Source organism: Stomoxys calcitrans, chromosome 2, assembly GCF_963082655.1.
Source record: "Stomoxys calcitrans chromosome 2, idStoCalc2.1, whole genome shotgun sequence".
Classification (NCBI taxonomy): domain Eukaryota; kingdom Metazoa; phylum Arthropoda; class Insecta; order Diptera; family Muscidae; genus Stomoxys; species Stomoxys calcitrans.
In genome coordinates this window covers 72,986,923-72,998,038 of record NC_081553.1, presented here as the reverse complement: position 1 = coordinate 72,998,038, position 11,116 = coordinate 72,986,923, and the positions used below count along the sequence as shown (strand labels likewise).

Here is an 11,116-nt window from a genome sequence, read left to right as displayed (position 1 = left end):
ATTCTCGGAATGAGAGCACATTTAGAGTCTACGGGCCCGTCTACATATTGTGCAACATCTGTCGCACGACTCAGTACGCTCATGAATGTGACAATTCTGGTTCAGTTCCCTATCTAAGATCATTCTCAAGTATTTGACTTTTTGGAATTGTTCTGTTCAGGAAAGGTGGCGCTTCGAATTGACCCACCTTCGTCTTTCTCTTCATTCAGACTCCAATCACCTAGACGTACTATAACATCGTTTGCATAGCAGACGGGTTGATATATATCTTACGTCCGAATCGGCAGTAGACTATTTATGGTTGTTGTTGTAACAGTTTGTTGTGTTCTATCCTTCGTCTGCTTGAATCTATTGAGTATCCAGATCCAGGGACTCTGCCACTAATATGGGATCCGTCCAGAGGGATCTGGGTCCGAGTAGTCACCCATTTTTGTTTTGCGAAAGAATTTCATTGAAATTCGTAGAGAACATTTTAAAGAAATGTTGACAGCTATCGCTGCCTCATTCAATCATTGATATTACCCATTATAACTGTACCATGTACTCGTATGTCTGTTTGAAAACAAAAACAAACAAATTACCTTTGACTTTTTCTTAAATTGCTCATATGCGGGAAAAATGTTAAACCTTAGAGATTAAACAAAATTTTCAAACCCTTTTTCATACTATTATTAATTTTATATTCAAAAGTGGATTGCAAATTATCAAAATATTACAAAGAATATTCAACAATGATTTGGTAAAAAACCGCAAGTGTTAATCTTGGAATCTTTTCTGTTGGAGATTGTTCTGTTGAAAAAAATGGTGCAATTTTTTTCAAAAGGTTTTAGAAGCCGATTTACGTTACATTGCACCGGAACAAATATCATCACAATTAATAACCGCTGAACTGCTAATTAGAGGACACCAATAAAGGGATTCACAGTAAAATGGCTGGACACGGTAAGTAAACCAATAATTTGATTAACTTGAACTATTGACAATACAATTTTCTCCAAAGCTCCAACTTTTGGCAGAAATTTTGTATGTTAAGTACACATGTGCCCTTCAACTAAGTTAATTTGAGTAAATTTTGGTAGAATTTATGGTGTTAGGTTTCCAGGATTTGACCCTGCCAAACTAACCACGTTTTTGTTATATTTAAAATATATTTCATCCTGGTCATATATCTATTTATTATCTTCTTCAAAGGCTTTTAAATTCATAGTTTTCTTGTTTCTATTAGTCGATCTTAACCTGTATATAAGCATCTTGCTGTATTTTCATGTGGGGCAACGATTCTTGGTAGCTGTATTAGGCAATAATAAAAATCTGGGTAATGATAAACACCATGTTGTTATTGCTTAACGCAAATTTGCAAAAAATAAATACGAAAAGTAGCGTTGTAGTAGTAATAACAGCTATTGGGGTCTTACAGCATTGCCAATATGAAATATTATTATGTTGAACTACGCGAGGTTCCACTATTGTGAATTGTCAATTAGAGAAAAATAGTTTTGTCGCAGTTTGTTTTCGAAATGGGTGCGTGTATCATATATTTCTGTACAAATTTTACTTATTTTGTTTCTATTGTATCAAATTTCAATAAAAAGAAAGTGAATTACTTATTATGTGATTATCTATTAGTGAGTGTGATGGAAAAAAGCGCAATTTAATAATAAGACCTACAAAAACTTAACATACAAAACAATGTAGCGGCGGAATGTGTGCAACGAAGCCAAAATCAACTGGCAAAGAAACTGCATTTGCATCTTCGATTGTTTGTGAAGAATAAGGTAAGAAACTGTGGTTTTTCGTACTATAATGCTTTTTATTTAATGGGTTATTTGTTACATCAATAAGAATGTCTAGACTACATTAACATAACCTACAAATTATGACCCTGAGATAGGATGCCTGTGAGCATCACACGGGTGGACTGTGAGCTTTGATTTATATGATGTTCATTGTTGTTGTTGTTGTAGCAGTGTGTTGTACACTGAGGCGGCAGCCCTTGCCGATGGAGAACTCCATCGGGTCAATCCGGTATGTACAACCGGCTGCCATGGGATTGTGATGTTCATTGACGTAACGGGAAGCTCAGCTGGGTCCGTAGGTTGCGGATAGTGGGATGCTTAGTATATGAAGTAGCTGCAATTGCAGTATCGAGTGAAGAGTCTTAGTGAGATGAAGGGCGGCACCGGCTTTTAACTATATACTGTGTGCCTATGATACTCGATATGACAAGGCGAGTTGTAAGCGCTTTTAAATAACTTATATACTGACTCTCACGCGGCGATCAGTCCCATGGGCCCGAACGATCTTGCTTACTTTGGAGCTTAACGAGAATCGCTTCCTCTACATAGGGAAATGTGGCTAAAACACCAACAACAACAAATTATGAAAAAATGGTGCCATTTTAGTGCCCCATTATATTATTGTTTGCTTTTGTAAAATATCCAGTTCTGGGAACTTTGCAACTCGACTGGGGTGAATTCAGAGGGATTTGCTTGTCGAATTGGATTGATTGTACAGATGAGCAGGCAATGCCTTCACAGGGTTAGGATATTTTTCTCACCTTGTCCTTATGGAGGTGGCCCACCGGGGAATTGAGGGACAAACCATCATAGTTCTTAGATTACAATTCTTGGGCACTGTGTGTATACCAATTGGAGACTTCCCATTTCTTTTCATAGCAGTGTGTTCACTTAGGCGGCAGGCCTTACCGATGAAGGACTCCGTCGGGTCAATCCGGTACGTACAACTGGCTGCCATGGGATTGATGCTTATAAGTGCAGCAATGGCGTGTAAAACAGTGGCTGCAGATGCCATCAGATGCCAGATGCCAGATGCCAGTTTACTAATACTGGCTCTATAGTTGTACGGCTTTTAGTGATCGGAGGGACATATCGCACTCATTAGCGAGTTTTGGTACGTGCTCCAAGAAATGGACCTCAATTGAGGTATTTGACCGTCTGGATTTTTTTATCTGCAACAGCGAAAAGTACTAAAGCGGCAATTGGCGTATTCTATAAATCCATTCCAATCGACTTCCTTTTAATTGCTATACGTTCGGCATTCAGAGTCTGCGAAGTCGGATGATCGGTCCATGGAGAGTATCCACCACAGGTCAGTACAAATAAGTAGAACGGAAAAGAAGGATGGGGAAAACCACGCACACAAGAAGAATAAAGGGAACCAGGCAGACCAGTGAGGAGCTCTTTTAGGTGAGAGCTTTGCTCAGTCAGCCACTCCTGGCACTAGTTAAAATGATTTAGTAGTACCATCGGTGCTAATCACCGTATCCTAGCAGCTGTCCTTATGGTTCAAAGATAACCTTTGCATCTCCTAACCAGTCTCGGCTTCACATAGCCCAATGGCAAAGCATTCAGCGCCACGTAAATCCTGACCATCTTATCGGTTTTTGTAGCAGTTATTCATCGGTAGCTCTTGCCGATACAGAGCACCATCGGGTCAATCTGGTACGTACAACCTGCTGCCATAGGATTGCAATCTGATCGTTTGTTGTGTTTGTAGAAATGTGGCTTCACATAGCCCAATGGCAAAGCCTTCAGCGCCACGTAAATCTGATCGGTTGTTGTTGTTGTAGCAATGTGTTGTACACTCAGGCGACAACCCTTGCCAATGAAGAACTCCATCGGGTTAATCCGGTACGTACAACCGGCTGCCATGGGATTGCAATCTGATTGATCAACCGCTGATGCAACAACATCGCTTTCAATGTCTTCAGGAAAGAAAGAACACTACACTACAAGAACACTACGCTTCAAGAACACTACGCTTCAAGAACACTACGCTTCAAGAACACTACATCCGTTTAGAAATCTAAATGACTCCCTTAGTACAAAGTACTCAATATGGCGCCAATCGAATTTAATCTCACCCGTATATATAGAAAGTCCTGGGAAAAAGTTGTATAACTCTCCTCCAGAGATACCTTTTTGCGAAGCCGTCCATCCCGTCAACTAGGAAGGAATTCCTTAGTACATTATTCATCATGCCGCCAATCCCCAGCAGATTCCAAGTATGCCCAATGTTCAAGGCATCTCAAGTTCCCGACTCCCTCAGTCTAAGGGCGATCTTTACTACCACATATCTTATATATACAAATAAGGGGCACCTAGAGTGCTGCCCACCCTAACATCCGCCAAAGGGATATATAGACCAATCATGACAATATGGAACTCAAATGAAAGGTAGTTCAGAGTAGAAAACGAATCTGATTTCTTAATTTGTAGCCAAGTATTTGGGGGACGCCGCTCTCCCTAAACCAGACCTGCAAATATGGGGTATTTCGGAGTAGAGCTCGAAATTGCCATCCACTTTTGGGACCAAGTGTCAGCGATTCTGCCTCACCCCCAAACACACAGCAGAATGGGACTTAAAAAAAAGGTACTTGGGAGTAGACCACAAGTCTGATTTATATTTTTAGGACCTTGTCTGGGGGGCCACCCCACCCCTAAAACACTCACTCCCAAACAGGACACACATACTTACCAAACATTGCAATATGGGGCCCAAATGAAAACTATCTGGGAGAAGAGCACAAATTGTCTAGGCGAAACATCTTCCAACCAAAAAGCTATAAGACAAGCTATATTTCTATAAAATTTTCTCCAAAGACAAAATTTCTATGAAATTTTCTCTAAAGACAAAATTTCTATGAAATTTTCTCTAAAGACAAAATTTCTATGAAATTTTCTCTAAAGACAAAATTTCTATGAAATTTTCTCTAAAGACAAAATTTCTATGAAATTTTCTCTAAAGACAAAATTTCTATGAAATTTTCTCTAAAGACAAAATGTCTATGAAATTTTATGAAATTTTCTCTAAAGACAAAATTTCTATATAATTTTCTCTAAAGACAAAATTTCTATGAAATTTTCTCTAAAGACAAAATTTCTATGAAATTTTCTCTAAAGACAAAATTTCTATGAAATTTTCTCTAAAGACAAAATTTCTATGAAAATTTCTCTAAAGACAAAATTTCTATGAAATTTTCTCTTAAGACAAAATTTCTATGAAATTTTCTCTAAAGACAAAATTTCTATGAAATTGTCTCTTAAGACAAAATTTCTATGAAATTGTCTCTTAAGACAAAATTTCTATGAAATTGTCTCTTAAGACAAAATTTCTATGAAATTGTCTCTTAAGACAAAATTTCTATGAAATTTTTTCTAATCCTTTCAATATAGGACTCAAATGAAAAGGATCCGGCTATAGATTACAAATATGGCATAAAAAATTAGGTGCAAGTAATGGGAGGTCGCCCCACCCCAAATGGGCATATCGACTATATGGGATTCTAATGAAAGATGTTTGGAGGTTGATTAAAAATATGACATTAAAATTTGCGTTCAATTCAAGGCGGAGCTTTTCCTCCTAAAAATACGTCGAATAGGTTAATTGACCCATTATGGCAATATGGGACTCAAATGAAATGAAATTGTATTTAAGAGTAGAAAACGAATTTGATATCCAATTTTGGGGTTACGCCCTAAATCACCCCCTAAACTAAACTTTATTTCCGACTATAGCAATATGGAGCTCAAATCAACGGTATTTGGGAGTAAAGAACGATTTTTATATCTATTGGATTGCCCAAAAAGTAATTGCGGATTTTTCATATAGTCGGCGTTGACAAATTTTTTCACAGCTTGTGACTCTGTAATTGCATTCTTTCTTCTGTCAGTTATCTGCTGTTACTTTTAGCTTGCTTTAGAAAAAATGTGTAAAAAAAGTATATTTGATTAAAGTTCATTCTAAGTTTTATTAAATGCATTTACTTTCTTTTAAAAAATCCGCAATTACTTTTTGGGCAACCCAATATTTTTAGGGCAAAGTGCCGGTGGCCGCCCAGCTCCAAAACACCCTCCAAACAGTTCATACTTACCGACCATGGCAATATGGGGCTCAAAGTAAATCGATTTGCGAGTGGACACGAATTTCCATTTTCCCTTTTTTGAGTCGAAATGTCTCCCCTAAAAAGCACTTCTCATTACCCTAATTTCAAAAATGCCAGATCTCAGAGATTGGGAAATTTATATATATTTTCGACAAAGACCCTGGGCTCCACCCCATCGTCAAACACAACTTCATATGAAATGTTTCTGAAAGTAGAGCATGAATCTTATATTTACTTTAATGGTCAAGCGACCACCCCCCAAATACCCCTTAAACCCGAAATATTTACCAATACGATAATATGGGATTCAAAAGAAATGCATTTGGGAGTAGAGTAAAAATTTACTCATGAGTGCTTTCCGATTCACGTTGAGTTTATCAACGATAAGGGACCTTTTTTATAACCGAGTCCAAACGGCGTGCAGCAGTGCGACACCTCTTTTGAAGAAGAAAAATTTTTACATGACCATGCATGGCATGGTACCTCGCAAATGTCGCCAGCATTAAGAGAGGATAACCACCACTTTAAATTTTGTCCGAAGTTTGTCCGCCAGGATTCGAACAAAGGCTTTCACCATCATAGGCGGACTTAGGCTACAGTAGCACGATATTCACATTCAGGGCGAAGTGTACCCACCCTAAAATGATATTAGAGAGTTAAAGAAGATGCAGCGGAGTGGGCCCTGCCCAGCTAGTGTCCTCTAAATACAAAATTTCTATGAAAGTTCGGCCGGGCCGAATCTTATATACCCTTCACCTTGGATCGTCAAGTGAATTGTCAAGTTCTTTGATTGTCTTTTTCAATATATATATGAGCTACATGAAATTATTGACCGTACTTGTAATGGTTGTTCGAAGTCATAGAAAAATTCCACCTCCAACATTTCAGGCAAATCGAATAAAAATTGCACCCTCCACTGGCTCAGAATGTGAAATTGGGAGATCGGTTTATAGGGCAGCTATATCAGGTTATCAATCTTAGACTCAATCTTGGCTCAATTGTTGGAAGGCACACCAAAACGACATATTCAAAATTTCAACCAATTTGGATAAGAATTGCGCCCTCTAGTAGAAGAAGTCTAATAGAGAGATCGGTTTGTATGGCCGCAATATCAGGTTATGCTTTGATTTACACTCTACTTGGCGAAGCTACTGCAAAATTTCATCCAAATACCACCTCCAAAATTTCAGGCAAATCGAATAAAAATTGCGCCCTCCAGTGGCTCAGAGTGTGAAATTGGGATATCGGTTTAGATTACAGCTATATCAGATTATCAGCCGATATAGACCATACTTGGCTCAATTGTTGAAAGTCATACCAAAACGACATATTTCAACCAATTTGGATAAGAATTACGCCATCTTGAAACTCAAGAAGTCTAATCGGGAGATCGGTTTATATGGCAGTTATATCAAGTTATGAACCATATTTAGCACAGTTGTTGGAAGTGATACACCACGTGTATCCGATCAAGAATATATATACTTTATGGGGTTATAGACGCATATTTCGGGGTGTTACAAACAGAATGACGAAATTAGTATACCCCCATCCTATGGTGGAGGGTATACAAATTATGACTCAAATTTTCTCTTAACACTACAGGCGGACGGACATGGCTAGATCGACTTAAAATGTCATGTCGATCAAGACTATATATACTTTATGGGGTCATATAAGCATATTTCGAGGTGTTACAAACAGCATGACGAAGTTAGTATACCCCCATCCTATGTTTGAGGGTATAAAAATGACGACTCAAATTTTCTCTTAAACACTAAAAATTAATACCTTTTCATATTTTTTTTTGTAAAATTTTACCTGTGACCTCTATTTTATAAATAAGAAAATTATTTTAATTGTAAATATTTTTTATTGTGATATGTTGCGGGATTTTCTTAAGGTAATTATGTGTATAAAAAAATTTGTCGTTCGTTTCATATATAAAAAAATTCTTAATAATGCATCTAATACAAAAAACATAAAAAGGACGTTTATTGATTTTAACCTTTGGACTTTTTAAGACTTTCTAATTCTAATAAACCTTTATGAGATATAATTGTGGATATGATTTTAAATACAATTATTAGCATAAGCTTAGAAAATTCTCTACAAAGGCTTACTAGTTACTAACGTACAAGGCACATATAAGTATTTGTCAAAAGGCAACTTGTCTACTACATTATACAAAAATCATTAACATTTCATAAAACAATTACTAAGAAGACAAAAATAAAACAAAATGGACGGTTTTAGTATGAGAGAAACACAAAAAACACAAAAATTACAAGATCAGTGGTTTAAAGAGAGCAGAGTAGCATTGTCATACAAGTTTCATAAAATTTGCATAGAAAAAGAAAAACAGTTGGAATTTGAAGGTTAGTAGCAGTGGCGGCGGCCATATAAACCCAAAACGAAACAGCAGGAGTTTCTTTATTATATTTATTAAAATCCCAAAGATTCTTATTGTTCTCGAAAGCTGCTAAACAATGGAGGCTTCATTGTTTTTACATATTGGTCACTCTATGGATGGTGATAGAGTGGCTGGATGGTTGGCTAGCTGACTGGGTGGCTGATGGCAGTGTCTTGTCTCTCTGGAGTGACGATGAAAAATGTGTGAAAATATTTTGAAACAAACATCCTCAGCAGACATCACCAGCAGTTGGTATTTGGATTTTTTTTTTCATATACTCCTCTACCATCGCATCATTTTTTCAAGCAGCGCTGCTGCTGTAGGAAGTAGTGCTCGGCCTTATAATAAAAAAAAATTTATAGATAGATTTTTTTACAAAACATTTGCAGCCATGACCACCAAGATGACCAAGTGGTAAACTGGTTTTCAAGCCAAAGGATTGTTGTTGAAAAAAAAAATATTCTCAGGCTATGATAACCTATACAAAACAAAAAAAACCAACGATGAGCATGTTGATCATCATTATAAGATGGTACAACAAAAAAACAAAAATAAAGACCGCCTGTGCCTTAGCTCTTGATGGTGTGGTGAAAAAAGAAACCCCCATCCTTTTTGGTGCCTAATCGAGGAAGTCCAAATTAATGCACGCGAACAAAAAAAATTATATAAAACTTCTCAACGGTCAATGCCAAAATGGTAGTGGTGGTGGTGGTGGTGTTGGTGATCACTAGACATTGGGCTTGCAATAGCTGGCACTGGCAATCTGACCATTGAGTGTAAGGGGTGCATATCTGTGGTGGTACAGAGGCCAACAAACAACCCTCACTCTCACTCAAGGCTGGCAGGAGTTGTGCGCTCTATCCAAACAAAACCGATGCCCCAGTAATCATTTCGAAATCTTAAGGAACTCTACGCAGTTTATAATTTTAACAGGTTTTATGCTTTCCTTACTTCTGTGGAGGATTGTAGCTTTTGCTAGCCAAGAGACCGCACAGCACAGCTGTTCAGGCAAAGCCTAAAACTTCATGCCTATTAAAAGAAGATTTTGTAGCTTTGAACAGCCAGCCAGCCAAGCAGTCAGCTCTCATATAATTGGGTGGTTTTGCTTCTTCTCTCTTGTTTTTTTTTTTTTCATCTTCATTGCCTTCAAAGTATTTCCGCTTTGCTGCGCTTTTTGTGTTATTAATCATGAAAAAATCTTCCTTTTTGCCATCAAAAGAATAACACAGCATAACAACTGAAATACGAGCTACTACTTCTACCAAAAGAGAGGCGTTGTATTTTCTCATTCTACCAAATGTTGTCTATGAGAGTTTCTTCTTTCTTTTTTTTTTTCTTCTTTTTAATGGGTAAGTAAGAGTGTGCATAATTTTCTTGAACATGAGTTATATGATGCCTTGGCATTTTGTATTTGTGCGAGTACTTTAACACAAAAAAAAAAACAAAAAATTAACTGTATGGCCTGCAACAACAACAATGAAAAAAAGCATGACAAATAATGAGATTCATTGTAATAGATTGTGTCTACAACTTAATCGCTTTGGATAAATGATGACAATGTTTTCTATGAAATTAAAAGAAACAAAAATGAAAAGAACAAAATAAAGAGGAGAGACCACACAACAAAAAAGGTAGCACAACCAACTCATCTTGCTGACTTGGATATAGCCTTAGCTGTTGCTCCTTCTGCTCTGGCTGATCTTGTTCTTTTTTGTCAATGAATTTCTCCCAAAATGATATTTGAGATAGTTGCTTAATATACTAAATAGTATTTTTTGGACGGATTGGTGTGTTATTCCTTTTTTTTCACTTATCTTCTAACAGAAAAAAACTACAAAACTACATTTTGTCATACAAACGCATGTTTACCTTCCTATTGCTGGCTCCTCTCATCTGCATTTGTACAGCATGATCAGTGTAAAGCCGAATAATGCAATAATTAATGATGTGGCTGCTTGTAGAGCTGAAGCACCGGCTAAACGACATTTGAACATATCATAACGGGTTTCACCGTCAGCGACAATATTTTGGAATTCGGCCTCAACCAATTGGCCATCGTAGTAGGTGATTAGATCCTCAAAGGGATATTCGTAGCCTTGCAGGCATTCACATTTATAGCCACCAGTTTCAAAGCCTCGACCCATAATTGGAACACACTGATGGAAAGAAAAAAAAATCAGACTTTTGTTAATTGATTATATGCTTAAACCAGATAATGATCTTACATAAGAGGACTTCTCATCACATTTGTGCGTGTTCTTGAAGGCATTGGGCTCATAATACCAATCGGGGCATTGTTTTATATCCAATTGCAACATATCCATTGAGACGGCCACCACACCTCTAAAAATTTTAAAACAAAAAAAAAAATATTAATGCGTTTGATTTATTTTAGGCTTATATTTTTTAAAGAGAAATGTCTTATATGGATGTATATAAAAATAAAAAAAAATTGTCTTCGAAATTTCCCAAAAGAAAAGTACCTAGTTTGATAATACCGAGGAAACATGGTTCTTTAAAGATTCTAAACAATTTCATATTCAGTTACGCTTTCAGTTTTTCGAAATAAAGAAATATTGGGTTGCCCAAAAAGTAATTGCGGATTTTTCATATAGTCGGCGTTGAAAAATTTTTGCACAGCTTGTGACTCTGCAATTGCATTCTTTCTTCTGTCAGTAATCAGCTGTTTTAGGTTGCTTTAGAAAAAAGTGTAAAAAAAGTATATTTGATTAAAATTCATTCTAAGTTTTATTAAAAATGCATTTACTTTCTTTTAAAAAATCCGCAATTACTTTTTT

At 36.8% G+C, this 11,116-nt stretch overlaps 2 protein-coding genes across 2 annotated transcripts in view; one reads left to right on the top strand and one right to left on the bottom strand.

Moving 5' to 3' along the window:
• Positions 1-790: 790 nt before the first annotated feature.
• Positions 791-11,116, top strand: part of LOC106088132 (heterogeneous nuclear ribonucleoprotein R) — a 438,953-nt gene continuing 428,627 nt past the window's right edge. Inside the window, exon 1 of the mRNA XM_059364134.1 lies at positions 791-942. Coding sequence (XP_059220117.1) covers positions 930-942 — 13 coding nt within the window. The 5' untranslated portion in view covers positions 791-929. The remainder of the gene's footprint in view (positions 943-11,116) is intronic.
• Positions 9,435-11,116, bottom strand: part of LOC106081323 (uncharacterized) — a gene marked incomplete in the record, with an annotated part of 8,464 nt that continues 6,782 nt past the window's right edge. The window contains 2 exon segments of the mRNA XM_059364133.1: positions 9,435-10,474; positions 10,544-10,654. Coding sequence (XP_059220116.1) covers positions 10,208-10,474; positions 10,544-10,654 — 378 coding nt within the window.